Raw genomic sequence first — 19,191 nt, forward strand, 5'->3', positions numbered from 1 at the left:
CAGAGAAAGAAGCAAATTGTGTTTAAAATAGCTCTTCTTACCACAAGAAGTGCAGTGAATCAGGGCCCATATTTTACCTTTGGCTCAAGAAAGGGAATTCAGTAATATCAATTTTCCTTAATAGCAAATTCCTCTTAGGAATCCAATGCATAGATGATAAAATCATGGTAGAAAATTTAATAGGCACCATGCACTAGAGAGTGCAATTCATTATGAATATAGTATAGTTATGATGAGCTAATCTAAAATATGAGTGGCCCAGATTAAAATCTCTGATCTAAAAAGAGATTTCAAATCACCTATGGGACCTATCACCTTAAGTTCATAAGCCATTTTCCAATAGCACTCTAATACTGTGATCATATAGAAAACATACACAGAAAAAAAAATATTTTAAAGACCACTTGAGTTTGGTATGTTATTTCTTACAACTTAATAATACGACAAATAACAATTGGAATGTTACCAAAAGATTTGAATATAGATTTTGGAAAGATATAGAAAAAAATATATAAAAGTGGCCGACAAGCACATGAAAAGGTGTGCAGCATTACTAGTGATTAAAGGAATGCAAATTAATACCACAAGGAGATACCATTTAACACCAACAAAAATGACCATGATCAGAAAGGGAAATAATAACAAGTATTGATGAAGATCTGGAGAAACTAGAATCCTCATACATTGCTATTAGGAAGGAAATAGGGTACAACCATTTTGAAAACAATTTGGAAGCTTCTTAAAATGTTAAACATAAATTCACCGCGTAACCCACTAATTCTATCTACTTCTAAATAGCTACTAAAAAGAAATGAAAACATGTCTACACAAAGATTTGTATGCAAATATTCATAGCAGTGCTATTCATAATAGCTAAAATATATAAACAACTCACATGTCTATCAACTGCTGAATAAGTGAACAAAATGTGGTATATTCAATCAATGAAATACACTTGGCAATAAAAAGGAACAAAGTACTGATATATGCTACAACATATATAAACCTGAAAAACATTAAGCCAATGAAAGGAGCCAGACATGAAGATCACATAATATATTCATTCATATGATTATATACATATGATAAATTCATTCATATATTTCACTGATAAGAAATGTTAAGAAAAGGCAAATTTAGAGACAGAAAACAGATTAGTGGTTGTCTGGGTCTGTGGGGGAAATGGGGAGTGGAGACTGACACAAGGTTTCTTTCTACGGTGGTATAAATATGCTAAAAATTTGATTGTGGCAAAACTCTGTAACTATACTAAAAATCATTAACTTGTACACTTAAAAATGAATGAAATTTTATGGTATGAAACTGTGCTCCCATTAAAATGGTTAACTTTTTAAAAAATTACGTGTCCCTAGAAATCAAAACTAAGAAAAAAAATATTAGAAAGAATCAGCTAACATTGTGATGTAGCTACAGGGTATAGGAAATATTACTTAGGGAATCTGATAGAAAAGTCCAGGGTTAAAAAAAGACATCACTTTAATTAAAGATGTATTCTTCTTTTGATCCAGACACTGGATTATTAACAAGAACATCATTTGTCATCTAAATGTAAGATATGGTGGCAAGGATAACTTCACAATTTCCCTTAATCAGATCTTGCTACAGACCCTTGGTCAAAAGCAAATCTAATGACATTTTCTTTTTTTTTAATAACGAGAAAGAAAAGGAGAAAAGAGAAAACATTCACTTATACCAGTACCTTTCTGAGATTAATATAGCTAAGAATGTCACATTTGGAAGCTACCCAAATGGCAACTGAGAAATTTTATAATTTACACTTCAGAGATGTATGAATGACTTCTTATGTTGTACTCGCATGGTTTAATAACTCCAGATTAATTCTTTATGTGCTGAGCCATCTAGATATCTTATCAAAAACAAAGAGCAGGCCTATACCTGCCTAAGGTTGATAGCCAAACTTATTCACCAGACATGAGTAGAACAACAGAGTAACTTACTTTTTCACCAGGAGGACCAATTGGACCTTGTGGACCAGGAAGACCCTATAGTAAAAGAATTTATTTCATACGTCAGGAATCACATCACAAGAATACACTTTTAGAATAGTCAATTATTAGCCTCTATTTCATATGAAATGAGTTATGTGAGATAGATACATACATATACACACACATATATGTATATATGTATGTATACATATGCGTGTGTATATATGTGTGTGTACATATGTATATATACATATATACATATATGTGTGTGTGTATATATGTGTGTGTATATATGTATATATACACATATATACATATGTGTGTGTGTGTGTGTGTGTGTGTGTGTGTGTGTATCCCCTGCACTCCAGAAGGTTTTGGAACATGGTGAGCAGTTTTACACAGCTACTCTTTTGGCAATGGGGCTGTAATGTGATCCTATTCAGAACCTTCCTGCAGGTGTGGCTGTTCGTCCGGGCATTCCATGAACACTGAATGACTCATTTTTCTCTTGGAAGAAGGAAGCCTTAGGACATTTGCTCATTTTTTTTCAAAGGAAAAAAAATAAAGAATTGCCTTCCTACTTTCACATTGCAAACGTTTTTAGTTCTATGGAGAAAATTCTGAGGCTGTCAGTTTGCTGTAGAGATACCTCCTTACCCCCTGATCACAGGGGAGCTGCGATGGCTTAGACTTACTTGAGTTCCTGGATTCCCTTGTTGACCTGGAGGTCCAGGCTCTCCTTGGGGACCCTGCCATAGGAAAATACAGAGTCTTTAATAGAGCTATTTCACATAACAGGTTTTTTTCTTCTCAATTGAAAAATAATCTCCACATTAGTTTCCTCTATAGAAAATCTGGAAAATCTTGCAAAAAATTAATGATAGCAGAAGCTAATACTGAGCAATGACAGCAGTTTGATAGTACCCAGATTGCAGAAATGAGTTATTTTATGGATAGTTTCTACATACCATGTTCCCTTTGGGTCCTGGGGGGCCATCTACACCTGCAATACCCTACAATAAACAAAAATATATGTATGGATGTTAATAAGTTTAGATGCTACAACAGAAAATCAAAAAGATTAACCTCATAATATCATGACATCTATTAGCCTAGGATGACAAAATCATTTTAGGATTTAATGAAAATCAGGAAAAAAGGCAAAATCCAAACTCTAATCTATGTCCACATTGGAGACAGCATTTTCCACTGTGTGCTAGGAATTTGATACGAAGCATTAAAATAGATAAACTAAAAGGAAGAGATCAGTTAAACTGACAGGCAACATCATTAGGTCTTAAAATATAACAGTTCAGTGAACACTTGGCTGTCTACAGAAAACTTTCACAGCCTCCGGGCTTTAAAGAATCTGGCAACAAGCTTTCCCTAGAAAATCCTAAATATTCAGCAATACTTACAGGCTGCCCTGTAGGTCCTGGAGTTCCTCTTGGTCCCAGCAAACCTCGAGGACCCTAGAAGAAAAAAAAAAAAAAAAAAAAAAAAAAGAAGAAGAAAGAAAGAAAAGAAAAAGCATGTCCTAATAAGAAATACCCTCAAAATATGCCTCTTCCTCTAAAAAAAACCTTTAGTGTAATGTTTAGAGTAAAAATATCAGTACATCATCTCTTAACACACTGAGAGTGGTGTTTAAAATACCACTTCTGTGTAATGCAAATATCTAGTGTTTATACTGATCAAAAGCCAGTAAGTTGTTAGTACACAAATTGTGCACCTTCGATTCTATAAATTTACCCATGAATCACTTGGGAAATTTTAAAAACAGGAAATAGTTTAATTCTTTAAATATGCTACTTTTGTATCATTTCTGATTTGAATAGCAACACTGAAACTTACTAAATCTTGTTATTCAATCAGATAGACTATGCCCTGATTCTCATTTGTTTTACATTTCAGTTACTTCCATTTTGAGAGAATATTGACTGAGGGAAAGAAACAAACAGCTGGATAACTATGTACTCAGATTTAGAAATCATTTTCTTGAGAAAAGATTTTTTAAAGCTTATTTTTGTTTAAACTTAATCAAATTGTCTCCTGTTCTTTTTTGCCCTCCTCCATCTGCTCTGCTTTCTTTTCCTTTAGAAAAGTCAATACAAGAAGTTACTGTCTCTCATATTTGCTTGAGATACTATTTTTATGCCTTTGAGTTGACAGGCTCTATAGTGTGGCAAACTAGGACTGAAATTAGGAAGCCTATTTCTGATTTGATGCTTTGATTAACTACATTGGGTAAACCTTCCCAATTCAGTTTTCTCAGTTTTAAAATTCAGTGGAAAAGAATAATACAATCTAGCACACTTTATCCTATATCTAGCATACTGAGCACTTCATTTTTTGTTTCTTTTGGTAATAAGATTCATTTATCTTAAATACATAAATTGATTCTGGAGCTATTGCTGATATAAAAAAATGAAACAAAACCCAGAAATAGCAACAAAAACTAGATAAGGATTTTTGCCTGACAAGATGTTATGTTTTAAATATCTTTTCTCTCAATTGTCTAAGACTTCCTCTATAACACAAGGAAAGCTCTATGTATTCTTTCAATTTTTACTTTTTACATAACAATTGCCTGGTTAACTTAGGTAAGACTGCAAGAGTCACCTGAGTTTATTATTGACTTTATATGTGTAACACCAGTCACTATTCCTCCAAAACAGGGTATAATTTAAAAAGAGAGTTGCTTACAGCTTCACCTGGAAGACCCCTGGGTCCTATTTCTCCATCTTCTCCCTGTCATTTCAAAATGAATGGGAGGGTAACGTAATTAAAGACCGTATCATTTCAACATGATTCTGTTCTCTTTTGTTTTAATTTTAAAGATTTCTTTTAAAAAAATTAAGTTTAATATACCCTCATTCCATCTTCGCCAGGAGGGCCGGGAGGACCTGGGGGACCTTTTTCACCCTATTAAATAAATAAAATATGATTAGAATATCAAATAAAGTAAAATGTTTATAAGTCTACTCTCTAGCTTTCCTACCAAATATAACAGAACATTTGACAGGAAAAACATATGCTTTATTTGCTGTCCTCAGAGCATTTCATAGATAAATCATAATTTTACATTAACCAGCTCTACATCTTCGTAGGCTAGGAAAATATTCAATTTTAAAAACAAAAAGGTTTAAATTAAATTGCTAAAATAATTCTCAGACATTGAATTATTATAAGCTAAACCATTAAAAAACATTTTGCTGAAGACTGTTTTAAACATGAAAACTACACTTTGGTGATTTTAATTTAATTTTTTTCTGCTTCTAAAATAATTCATATTAAATCAGCACAACTCTAGAAGACTAAAGGAATTATTTTTTTTGTTTTACAGCAAGCTTATATATTTGTCTTGACATGTAGTAGGCATACATTAAATAGCTTGCTGGACATCTGTAGGATTCTCTTTTCTTTTTCTTTCTTTTTTGTTTTTAATATTCTCCACTTTACCTAAAAGTTATCCTACCTTTATTCTTTATTTTGCTTGTGGTATCTCTAATTTAGTATAATAAACCGTCTAATTTAGTATAATAAAATACAGTGCCCAGTATATTGTTATAGCAATGATAGATTGCCCACAGATGTCTTTGTTTGCATATATTTCTACAAATGTAAAATATAAGAGAGAAATTGAGGTAATTATCAAAAAATTGAGGTAATTATCAAAAAATGAAATCTCCATACTTGTTCTGTAATTATATTTGCCACACATATGTACATTAAGTTTTCGCCTTAACTTGTTTGCATAAAATGAGTATTTTAATATCTAAAACTAATGAAAGAACTTATATTGATATCACTTATATAATTTTACTTATCTTTCTTTGAGTATCTAGTAGATGTACTAATTTACTAAATGGATTCACAAATATTTAAATTAACTTTCTTCTTCTGATTTTCTAAAGTGTATCAATTCTAAAATATTTCATAATAATCTTGTATGATCCCTGTGTAAAGAGTAACAGAATGGTGTATCTTACCCTGTGACCTTTATCACCTGGCAATCCTGGAAGTCCATCAAATCCTCGATCCCCCTGTAAAATCATCATCATCATCATCATCATCAGTATCCCCATCACATTTCCAGTCTTACTCTATACTGTAATATGAATGTGACGTATTTTTTCATGTCAAGACACTATTTTAAAATATATAAGTTCCAGGGGTGAACTGACATACAAGATCTGAATATATAAACATATGAGCTCCTGACCTTTGCCCCAGGCTCTCCTGGCATTCCTCTTCCTCCATCCGCACCTGGACGACCCTGATAATGCCAAGAACATGACTGAACAAAAGGGATTCCTGCTAACACAGAGTAAAAGAAAACAAAGTAACCGTTGGCTTCAGATGCCTTCAAAATACACAACGAAAAGCAAACATACCCTTTTTCCAGGTTTTCCTGTTAGTCCAGGTGGACCTTGGACACCACGAGGGCCCTACATCAAAATACCAGAATTAATTCGTTTTGGAGAATTCTTGATCAATAAACTCAGTCACATTGAGAGAGATGGTTTTAGCTTTACCTTAATCATTTTAAAACAAGAAAATTATTTCTTATGTTAAAGTCCAGATAAAACAGAAAGCGAGAGAATCAATTTTTCTAAATGGCTTCTTGCAAAAAAAAGTCATATTATTTTTGAAGTTTTTACAGACATGTGGTTTTCATTTAAACAAAAAGAATACAAAGCACTATTATAAACTTTAAAAAATCCTCAATTACTCATTTTATTCTCAAAATTTTGAGGTTTTATATTTCCATTGACTGAAAAAACCCTTAACTCATCCATCTCATCCTCTTCTGTTTCTAAAACTTTATCTTTCATCTTTCCATTCATATGTTGGAGATCTCTTAGAGATTTATTCTTTTATTTCATTTATCATGTTAGATTATAATTGCCTTTTTTTCACAGTTGAATCTCCCTTTAAAGTGTTAACTATTGCAGTTTTGGACTAACTCTGTCTTTTTCTCCATTATACTCCTACCATTTAATAAAGTGCCTGGTACACGTTTCTTCAATCATCTACACAACACTGGAGGATGACTTGACAATCCTGGAAGTCCATCAAATCCTTGATCTCTAATGTAAATTATTGACGATCCCTAACATAAATTATTGACTGGCATCTTGCCATGTCAGATTACAAGTTAAAAATTCTCAATGTTTCTCTCTTGAATCAATATAATACAATGTTATATTAACATATAGTATCTTCTGTGTAGATTGATACACATATTTTTTAATAAAATTACACAGATAATAATAGATAAAATATATTTCCAGTATAAATATTACATTGGCCTTTATATTTAATTAACTATACCCTTTTTAAAGTTAATTTAAATAATATGCATACAATGAGTGTGGTAGAAAATATAACACACATCTGAAACTACAAATATTTTTTATGATCATTGTAAAATGTTGATTATAGAAATAATAAAATTAAGGTTGTCTAATAATTAGTAGTTAAAAAGAAAATATCTTTATAATATATAATATATATATAGTAGCAAAAGGACACTACCCTGTACTCCATATGTTAAGGGGCAATTAATAATAGGACAAATCTTATTAGTTTTTAATGAAAATGATTCTTCATTTGATATTGCATCTCTTCAGCATTAAGAAGTCAAGGAAAACTGCAAAATCCATGAAAACTACTACAGCATGTTTTTAGATTTATCTATTTTGTAAAGAGGTGAGTTTGATCAAAAAGTTCTTAATCTTTGCAAAACATTAAAGACCTTACATTTTCACGTAGTGTCATTTCAACATTTTATGAAATTCTCAGTTAAGCTGCAAATGCTTTTGATCATGTTATGGCAATATTAACCAAGCACAAAAAAGAAGGCCACCACTTTCCGAATTACCCAAATGTTTCTCGCTGTTCTTTGAATTTTTTTTTTTTTCCTTTCAAAGTAAACTGTGGTGCATCAATACAAGGAAAAACTACTCAGCAATAAAAGGGAACAAACTATTGCACTCATCAACTATGAGGAATCTCAAAGACATTACGCTGAGTGAAAGAAGCCAGAATCAGTTACATAATGAATGATTTCATTTGTTTTGTATTCTTGAAAAGATAAAATTGTAGAGATGAAGAACAGATCAGTGGCTGTCAGGAATTCAGGCTGGGGAGAGGATACGATTGTAAAGTGGTGACACCAAGAAATTTTAGGGGTTATAGAACTGTTCTCTATCCTGATGGTTGTGGTAGTGACTACAAAGAATATGCAGTGGTGTTAAAATACAATTTTGCCCTAAAATACTTTTAAATGAAATATTTTAAAAAGAAGAAAAATATTAGTGGATAGTCAACTTGAGAGCTCCTGTACTCCAATCTGAATTTATATTTACTGAGCGTATCAGGAAGTATTTTCATTTAAAATGAATGCATTTTCAAAGTACATCACATTTTGTTTTTTGTTTTTTATAATAAGTATATTTCATAATATGCATATATTAAATGGCTCTATTTACTTATTATCATTAAAGGAAAAATAATACTTTAAACTTGGCACCATGTAAATGTAATCTAAGACCTTTTTAAAATTTTCAGCTCTGACGTTTTCAATTCCTCTGAATTTCCTCAGCTTTACAAAGTGTTTGAAGTTAGCTTCTCTGAAGTAGGTTAAATATCCTTTCTGAGAGAATATACTAGATTTAGTCTCCACAGAAAACATCCTGGGCTGGAGGTAAGGCCACTATAAGTACAACTGTAATAGTTCTACTTTGCTTTGTACAATCTCAAACCAATTTAACATTCTATTAAGCTTTTTCCCATCCTAGTTTACCTTCTTTTAATATTGTTTAAATTAATCAAGTTATTGGCAGTCAACTGGTTACTAGGGATTTTTCAGCGAAAAGAGTTGACATGAGCTTAAAAGTAATGTAAGTAATTTTTTTACTCATATAACAAATGGCAGATACTTCAATTACCCTACTTGATAAAATAAAGTAAAAAATAAAATAAGTGATATAATTTTTTTTTTTTTTTTTTTTTTTTTACCTGAGGGCCAGGATCACCACTCTCACCTTTGGCCCCAGATGAACCAGGTCCCCCCTGTAGAGAAAAAGTGAGGATATAATCATTTAATTTAGCAATTCACTAATTACTTTTATCCTACCATTGTCACTTGAAATAACTAAACATCATTCAAAATATACTTCATCAAAATAGTATGATTTTATTAATACAATAAAATTTTCAAGTCTTAATTGAAATTTCAAGTCTTATCAAACTTTGATTGTATTCCATTGTGTGAGCTCTATTTAAAAGACTAGTTTATACATAACTAGACAGAAGCCAATTTCATGAAATCACATTGGAATTTCCTTTAATGTGTGTACCTTCAGAGAGCACTTATGATTATACAAGGCACTATTTACCATTACACTGTGGTAGAGTACTAGAGGCAACATAATTTTACTGAATCAGGTACATACTGCATGCATTTATACAGCAAAGACTTGATGAAATGATATTGCTTTTATACTCAGATATTTACTTGACACTGAATGCTATAGCAATAAAATGTCAAGAAAAGATGCTATTACTATCATTATAATTGCCCTGAAATAATGTTAAAGCATTTTTCCCATAATGATGTGTGTTTTCTAAGAGAATAAGTCCTTATGACAAACACCTCTTATGAACATTTCAATACTTCAAAACGTTCAACAAAAACCTGGCACATTAAATGAAAAAAAAAATCATTTTATAAAGGTGTGAGTTTTGAAAATAAATACTAGGTCATTCATCCCTCTATAATGATTTAGAACATTAAAACTAAACATGGTGATAATAGTTACCTCATGCCACAGAAATATACTGTGTGTGTTCAAGAAGTTACTGATTTATTTAAATCAATTCTTATTCAATTAAATATGCATTCAATTAAAGTACAAAAAAATTAAAATCACACTGACTGAAAATGTTAGATATCTACAGCCTCCTGGTGGCTCCAAAGTAAAATAACTATTGATATGACTCCCAAGAAACACGGCAAGTCAATAACTTCAATATTCTAATCTTGAAAATTACAAGAATGATGACTTTCTAACTTCTAATTAAGAATCCTTGCAACTAAATTTCTTCAAGAGAAAAACTGGGGTTCTACATCAAATTTGATTATTAATCATCAAATTAAACGCAATTATAGGACAGTTTATTTTTAATTAATTTACTGCATTATATTCTCTGTATATAAGCACTACCTACTCAATAGATTATAATTACTTTGCTCAAACACTTATTCTAAAAATTGACATGCAATAATTGACAGTAATAAAATATAAAATATTTCTACATTTCTTGCATATTTTATAATCTAAACCTTCATTTGTCTATAAAAGCAATTGGGAAAAAAATTGAATACAAGAATTTTTCATTGGAAGAATATAGGTATTTATGTTTTAAAATATTCATGTAGGCTTCGTTTCTTTTAAAAATCTTAGTGTATAAAATACTTTTTAGACTCTAGCATTAACAGATATTTGAAAGTTTGTAATAATTTGATGTTTGGAGCAAAGGATAATAGAAAGGAAAATGGTGAAAAGAAACAATATGATTTTTTTTCTCTCAATCCTTAACTTTAATATTTAAGGAAGCTAATACTTTCCATAACAAAGACTTAAGAAGTAAAATTAATTAATCTTGTATATAACATTGAGAACGTGTACATGGTTGCTAATGTTTTCTCTTTGCCAACATGATATGAATGACTGACCTTAATGATTATTTAGTGAAAACAGGAAGTGCTAATTTTATATGCTCTCATTGGTTCTGCTCATCACTGCCTTTACCCTCGGTGCTTGTGTTTGTCAGGATGATAGGTAGGAAAATTCTTATGGTAAATACAGATTTAGAATTAGAGATCCTAGATTAATATTTTAAAATTAAGTAATATATGCCAGTGTTTCCCAAACATTCTTGACCGTTAGAATGAGCCTGGTGAACTCATTAAAAGTAGTTTGCCAGTTCTGACTCTGAACCTACATCATCAGAGTCTCAACTTCAGGGCCCCCGGAATTTTTATTTTTAGTAAAATATATAGGTAATTCTTCTGCCCCCAGATTTGCAAAGCACTAGCATACTGCTGACTTTCCTTAGTCATGTAAATTTGAATGATCACTAACAAGCAATTAGATATTAACTATTTCTTCCTTTGATATGGGATCTCCCATATTCCTTATTGTATTTTGAAAGGCAGAACAGTAAAAATACATAACACTTGATAATGCATTTAGAATCATGTATACTTTAAATTCTATTGAACATATTGCCAGAACATATGTCCCACATGAGCTCATATGATTGAGTGTATAGACCTTCAAAATATACAAAATGTTATGAAATTTCAAGATTAAGATAACTATACATTTATGTAAAACTATATAACAATCTCTTGAATAAAATACATATTTCTCATACTAAGAGTAAAACAGATTACTTAGAAGACTAGTTAGTTGATTCAAATTTGAATAAAAGTTTTGCTATAAGTGTCTACTAAGTAAATCAAAGATAAGATTTTGATGTTCAGAGTAATAATTTCTATAAATACCATTATTTCAATAAAACATATTGAAAACATATAAAGTCATATGAAAGCATAGTAGAAACACCTTTTTATACTGAAAAATAATACTTATAAGATAAATTATTTATTCCATTAATTCTAAAATCAATGAGAACCTATGTTGGGATCCTACAGTGTGCTTAAACAAAAATATGTGATTTGAAAAACATCTTGGTGTTTTTTGTCAATTGCTGCACAGCTTAACATTTGGTAAGTTTCAAAAGATTTGAAGATATTGTAAAAAACTATTTAGCAAGCTTGTTTAGCAAATTTGTTAGCAAGCTTATAAGGAAAATTAAAAACACTTATTTTCCAAGAGTCTCTAAAAGAGAAAATAATTTCTCTAATATCTGGAGCACTTTGTGGCATACTGCAGGCAGCCTGAAGTTTAAGCCAAGTATCCTGTTTTCTCCTAAAATAGTGGAATAATTTTTACTGACTTCAAACATTTTTTTACTGAAAATTCTGTTTGACATAAAGTTAGGTCTCAAGAATTTAATGCATAATTGAATTTTAGTAACTCTAAATATTATGCAAATAAATTATATTTATAGTCTGAGAAATTAGTATTTGGATATATGACTCAATTATGTTTTTCATTGTATTTATTTGATTTGACAATTTTTCACTGAAACTTTTCCATCAAAATTTACTGAGGACTAAATTGAAATAGATTTTTAAAATGGAAACAAAATCAAGTATAAGTAGGTATATGTACCCTAGTTTCAGCAGCTAGAGATATGAACAATGCTTGGTCAAAATTGCACAAGAAACAGATATTACAGGAATTTAAACATGCATTATCTTATTGGGTAACCTACCACAGGACCTGGTCTTCCAGTTAGACCCATTGGGCCAGGTGGACCTCTCAGAGCAATCTAGAAAATAAAATATATCAAACTCAGGAATGCTTTACTAGACTAGCATATTAAACCACAATGTTCATTTGTATAAGCTACCCTTAAGAACAGATGATCCAAACAGGTATAATAGCTACATGCTAGAAAGAGTGCCTCATTTACTGAAGAACTGCAAGTTTCTAGAATGACAAATAACCTAAATAAGTATCAGACATCTTTTTAAATTGTTGTAACTTATGTACAATCTTATACCATATATTATTAAGATTTATTAAATGATAAAAGTTAAAATAATTTTAGAATAATAAATCTAATATCTGATTTTTATTTCTACTCTGAAGTGTACTTCAGAATAATGTTTAGACCTCCCTCAAATACATTTACAATTCTCATTGAAAATACTTTTAGAGGTGAACAATTTGAGGTGCTTAAAATAAAATTTTTCTAGCAATATTTTAAGAAAAGTGATGACAATTAAAGTCAGATAGCAAAAAGCAAAGTTGATCAGAAAGTGCTATGACAACACACTTTGTTTGACAAATCTCAAATTTAATGCTCTATAGAAAAATGCATTTATTTTGTGTAATTGTAGGCTGATAATAGACTGATTACATGCACTATTGATATTGAATATTAGAAATGTGAAATTAGCATACTTGAAAAGCTGGAACAAGTAGAATACAAAGGATAAAATTTGATAGATGTTAAATTAGTATGGTGTGCTATTTTTGAATATTAGTGATTCCAAAGATGAGTACTTAGGTTATAAAAACATATATCAAAAATAATATTGTAATAGAAATAATATGTAAAATTGTATTAGAAAAGTGCACAAGATGAAAACAGTAGAATCTCCAAAGTTCCACTACTGACTCACCATGAGATTTTTGACAATACACTTCTTAATCCTTGAGATTAAATATCTGAAAAATTGGAATTATAATGCTTGCTACCTATTTCCAAGTAGGTTAAAGGACTAATAAATGAGGAATTCAATGCCTTTATAAAAGATTTAAGCTCAAATAATTACTTTAAATTTGTTCAAAGTAATATAATTTATAAGATAAACTGTAGGAATCATTAGTAAATTATTTTAAGTATTTTTAGATTTTTATATGCCAAGGTCTAGTAAACAAATATTTAAATTTTTAATTGTCTTTATACATGATGTAACCAAATAATGGCATCTTTCCAGATTAATAGATTTAGTAAATATATAAACACATATTGATAGTGAATTTAAACTTCACTTATGTTTTCAGATATTTTATACACTAATAAATTTATGATGAATAAAAAGTTATCACAGAAATTATTTACATCATATCAACTGTAAGACCTTTATTTCCTTTTTCCTTAAAAATAACAAAATAACTATACTATGAATAAAAGTATTACATCAGTTTCAAGTATTTATTGGTCCTTCTTTTGATTTCCTTATGTGCATTTTAATTGCAATAAATGTATTTAAAAATAAAGATAATTGTGTGCTTTGCTAAGTATCAGATAATGGAAGCTTTTAGCTGACAAAGAATTATAAACTGAATGAATTTTGCAAAAATATTACAGATTATAATGTTTAGATACTAGAATACATATTTAAAGGTTTCTTGCCTATACAAACATTCTTAGGAAACTTAATTTTCTGGATTATTTGGGATATCCTAAATAATCTAAAAGATTAGGAGGAAAAATTATTTGAACTTTATTCTCTTTATTAATTAATCGTTGACGTATGCCTTAATAGGAAAAAAAAAAAAAACTGGACGTGAAAGATAGAGTGCTAGAAATGAATCCATCAGTACTCTTTGAAATAGTTCAGAAAATGTGTGTGCTATGGTTTGTGCGTTTTTGCTAGAATTATACATGGCAATACCTCAAGGGTTAGTCATTTAACTTTAATAATCAATTAAAGAAAATAATCCTACTGGATAAATAAATATAATCTTAACATCTTTTCCATCTAAATTCAATATACTATTCAGAATTAAGGATTTTGTTCATAATAGTAGCACCACCCCCCCATGCACACGTTGTGCGCACGCACAATTTGACATAGACTCAGATCATAGGAATCCTTTCTTACCCGAGCTTGCTGAAGAATTGCCTGGGCCTGAGCTTCCTGAGCAGAGATGGTGGGTCCTTTGGCACCATCGCTACTGTAACGAAACTAAAGAAAGATAACATAAAGAAACTCAAATCAGCCTTTGCCAAACAGGTACCTTAATTACTAGATAAACACTTACTTAAAATGGTGGGATTTTACGAAAGTCTAAGGCTACTTAGATCTTTTTTCTTTTTTAATTCTCCTTCTGCCCATTATGCAAGTCCTCTGGACCATGTTATACCATTTGTAAAAGAAACTAGAGACTCTTTTCCTATTTTAAATTCCATCATTTCTGAAAAACTCTGTAATAAGCAATCATGCTTTTTTTTTTTTTAATCTGCACATATGCTACCCATTCCATTCAATCATTTGTAAAAATTCCAAACGTACTAAGTTCAGTGGTGGTTACATATCAATTCCTATTTTGTTAAGCAAAACTTTTGGAATCTCTGTGAACACAGAGGAAACCTTCCTTGAGATATATTAATTTTGTATAGCTTTTTTTAAGTGATTACACTAACAAATCTGATCCTCACTGTATCCCTCCATAAATTTCCAAAGCGTCTTTAAATTTAACTCAAGATGCAGCATGAGCCAATTTCTCATTCTACATAATTATTACTTGAAATTTTATTACATTTATATAGATTTTTTTTCCCCAGAGAACTAGGGCAACTTGAAAAAGGAACCTTATGGCAAAGCAAATAATTTTTGAGCAATGAATAATGATGCTATAGATATATCGTCTTTAAAAAAGTATCAACCTATTGTCTATAGGGTGATAAACAGTAAATTAATGTTAACACATGAAATGCATGTTAATCACATAAATTAGGATAAAGGACAAGATTAGAAATATTAAGAAAAAACTCAAGGTTTGTTGTCAAAAGTGTAATCAAATAATGAAAGTTTAATTCTAAAGCAGAGATTCATATTTACTAAAATTTTATTTTAGTAAAATTTCTCTTAATTTCCAAAGGCTGCTTGATTTCAAGTATCTTTAACTCATGCAATGGTTTTTGGTTCATTTCTCTGTAACATGGTTCAATTATATTTTTCAGCAATAAGATGACAAAATATCAAGTCATCTTTATGACAATAAGAAAAAACATACCGGTAACATTAACATGGTACCAGGAGGACCAGGTAGACCATCAGCCCCTGGTAAGCCAGGACGTCCTGGGGGACCCTAAGATAGTAAATAAAATCATCAAAATTAATAAATAAATAAAATAATCAAATTTGTTAGAAATCAAATGACGTTTAATAATTCTACATTATCTAATTTGCATGTGTCCTCTCCTTGTTTAATCTCCTTTTAGTAAAGTATACCTAGGAAGGGTTGTATTTCACTGTACTAGTTTTACATTATTTTAATAATTCACAAAATTATTGGCTACACAAAGATGGGCCAAAAAAGGGGGGAAAGGAAATTTACAAGAAGAGTTCAAGAGACTTAACACAAATGCTCTTTTCACCCGGGTAGTGATATTCAAATTAGAATTCAGGCTTATTTAATTCTATCAGCATCCAAATAAACAGCCATGGAAGTTCCTAGAAAATATGTCTTAATTCAAACTGAAGAACTGAAACTAAAATAACAGGTTCATATCAACATGGAAACTGATTGCAAATAAAAGTTTTCTTAATAATTATCACATAGATTAAAATCCATATTCTTCATATTCCTTCTTTACCCTCACTTTTTTATATTTTTCTAATTATTTACATATATATATATATATATATATATATATATATATATATATATACATATATTTCAGTAACAATTGGCATTCAATATTATTTTATATTAGTTTCAGGTGTACAGCATACTGTTTAGAAATTTACATAATTCATGCAATGATTCCACCAATTAGTCTAGTACCCACGTGGCAGGCACCATAAATAGTTGTTGCAATATTATTGGTTATGTTTTCTATGCTGTACTTTACATTCTTGTGACTGTTTTGTAACTAATTTATATTTCATAATCCCTTCACCTTTTCACCCATCTCCACAACCCCCCTTTCCTGACAACCATCAATTTGTTCTCTGTATCTATGAGTCTATTTCTGTTTCATTTGTTCATTTATTTTGTTCTTTAGATTCCACATATAATTGAGATCATATGGTATTTATCTTTCTTGGTCTGACTTATTTCACTTAGCATAATACCCTCTAGGTTGATTGCTGTAATTGCAATTGGTAAGATTTCATTTTTATTATGACCCAGTAGTCTTCGATTGTATATATGTACCATCTCTTCTTTTTTTTAATTAACTACTTTATTTAATTTGGACATTCAATACTATTTTATATTAATTTCAGGTATGCAGCATAATGGTTAGACATTTATATAATTTAAGAAGTGATCCCATTGACTAGTCTAGTACCCACTTGGCACTATACATAGTTATTACCATAATATTGACTATATTCTCTATGATTTATGATCATAGATTTATGATCATAGATTATGATTTATGATCCCCATGACTATTGTGTAACTACCAATTTATACTTCTTAATCCCTTCCCCTTTTTCACTCACCCCCAAGCCTGATTTCCATCCATCATCCTGATGAAGGTAGTACCCATCTGATGCCATACATAGTTATTACAATATTATTAACTGTATTCCTTATGCTATCTATACCTTACATCCCCATGACTACTGTGTAACAACCAATTTGTACTTCTTAATTCCTTCCCCTTTTGCACTTACCACCCCCAACACTCCTCCCATCTGGCAACTATCCAAAATGTTCTCTGTATCTATAAGTTTGTTTCTGTTTTGTTTGGCTGTTTATTTTGTTCTTTAGATTTCACATATAGGCAAAATCACATTACATCGGTCTTTCTTTGTCTGACATACTTCACTCAGAACAATATCGTCTGGGTCCATTCATGCTGTCACAGATAACAACCCATTCACCTCCATAACCAAGCAATATTCCTTTGTGTATACACACACACACACACACACATATATATGTAAATATATATATGTATATATACATATATATATATATATATATATATATATATATATATATATATATATATATATACACACACACATAAAACATACTCTTATCCATTCATCCAATGACAGACACCCAGGCTGCCTCTACATCTTGGCCATTGTAAACAGTGCTGCAATGAACAGTGCTGTAATGGAGACACCCATCTCCTCAAACTAGCATTTTGGGTTTCCTCGGATAAATCCCCAGAAGTAGAAGTACTGGGTCCTTCTTTGTCTCTTGTTATAGTCTTTGTTTTAAAATCTGTTTTGTCTGGTATCAGTATTGCTATGCCAGTTTTTTTTTTCTTTTTTTTCCCTTCTGCTTGTTATTTCCATTGTCATTAAATATCCTTTTCCCACCTCTTTTCTTTCAATCCATGCGTGCCTTTCAACCTGAAGTGAGTCTCTTTTAGGTACCATATGTAAGGATCTTGTTTTCTTACCCATTCAACCACCCTATCACTTGACTGGATCATTTAATCCATTTACATTCAAAGTAATTGCTTATACATAATAATTGCCATTTTATTAGTCATATTTCTTATCTTCCTTTGTTTTTGTTTTTTTTTCTGTCTTAAAGAAATCCCTCTAACATTTCTTGTAACTCTGGTTTGGTGGTTATGAACTCCTTTAGCTTTTTTTTGTCTGGAAAGCTCTTTATCCATCCTTCGATTCTAAATATCTTTGCTGGGTAATCTTGATTATAGGTTTTTGCTTTTCATCACTTTGAATATTTCATACTAATTCCTTCTGGGCTGCAAAGCTTCTGTTGAGAAATAGCTGACAGTCTCATGGGAGCCACCTTGTAGGTAACTAACTGCTTTTCTCTTGCTGCTTTTAAGATTTTCTCTTTGTATTTAACATTTGCCATTTTATTTATAATGTGTCTTGCTGTGGGCCTCTTTGGGTTCATCTTATTTGGGATGCTCTGCACTTCTTGGGTTTGTATATCTATGTCCTTTATCAGTTTGAGAAGTTTTCCATCACTATTTCATCAAATAGAATTTCAATCCCTTGCACACTCTCTTCTTGTACCCCAATGATGAGAATGTTGTTACACTTGATGTTGTCCCAGAAGCCCCTTAAACTATCCTTATTTTCTTTTCTTTTTGCTGTTCTGATTGGGTGTTTTCTGTTACTTTATCATCTAAATTGCTGATTTGATCCTTTGCTTCATCTAATCTACTGTTGATTTCTTTGAATGTATTTTTCATTTTAGTTATTGTTTTCTTCATTTTTGGTGGTACTTTTTTATGTTTCTATGTCCATATTTATGTTTCTTATCTCTCTGTTGAACTTCTCATGAGATTACTGAGCATCCTTATAGCCAGGGCTTGGAACTCTGTGTCTGGTAGATTGCTTGTCTCCATTTTGTTTAGTTCTTTTTCTGGAGCTTTGTTCTGTTATGTGGGACATGTTTCTTTGTCTCCCTATATTGGCTGCCTCCCTGCATTTGTTTCTATGTATTAGGTAGAGCTTCTAAGTGTCCCAATTTTAGTAAAGTGGCCTTATGTAGCAGGTGTCCTGTGGGGCCCCATGGTGTAGTCTCCCTGGTCACCAGAGCCAGGTGCTCCAGGTGTGTCACTTGTGTGGGTTGTGTGTGCTCTCCTATTGTAGTTCAGCTTAGTTGTT

General features: G+C 30.9%; 1 protein-coding gene across 5 annotated transcripts in view; it reads right to left on the reverse strand.

Moving 5' to 3' along the window:
- COL11A1 (collagen type XI alpha 1 chain) overlaps positions 1–19,191 on the reverse strand; it is a 199,688-nt gene that overhangs the window by 104,728 nt on the left and 75,769 nt on the right. For all 5 annotated transcript variants that reach the window (XM_074318647.1, XM_074318650.1, XM_074318648.1 and 2 more), the window contains 13 exons: positions 15,647–15,721; positions 14,512–14,595; positions 12,387–12,443; positions 8,997–9,050; positions 6,368–6,421; positions 6,196–6,249; positions 5,963–6,016; positions 4,842–4,895; positions 4,677–4,721; positions 3,389–3,442; positions 2,939–2,983; positions 2,666–2,719; positions 1,980–2,024 (listed from right to left, as the gene is read on the reverse strand). In XM_074318647.1, the coding sequence (XP_074174748.1) occupies positions 1,980–2,024; positions 2,666–2,719; positions 2,939–2,983; positions 3,389–3,442; positions 4,677–4,721; positions 4,842–4,895; positions 5,963–6,016; positions 6,196–6,249; positions 6,368–6,421; positions 8,997–9,050; positions 12,387–12,443; positions 14,512–14,595; positions 15,647–15,721 (729 nt within the window). The remainder of the gene's footprint in view (positions 1–1,979; positions 2,025–2,665; positions 2,720–2,938; positions 2,984–3,388; positions 3,443–4,676; positions 4,722–4,841; positions 4,896–5,962; positions 6,017–6,195; positions 6,250–6,367; positions 6,422–8,996; positions 9,051–12,386; positions 12,444–14,511; positions 14,596–15,646; positions 15,722–19,191) is intronic.

The sequence above is a fragment of the Rhinolophus sinicus genome, linkage group LG14 (genome assembly GCF_036562045.2).
Source record: "Rhinolophus sinicus isolate RSC01 linkage group LG14, ASM3656204v1, whole genome shotgun sequence".
In the NCBI taxonomy this organism is placed as follows: domain Eukaryota; kingdom Metazoa; phylum Chordata; class Mammalia; order Chiroptera; family Rhinolophidae; genus Rhinolophus; species Rhinolophus sinicus.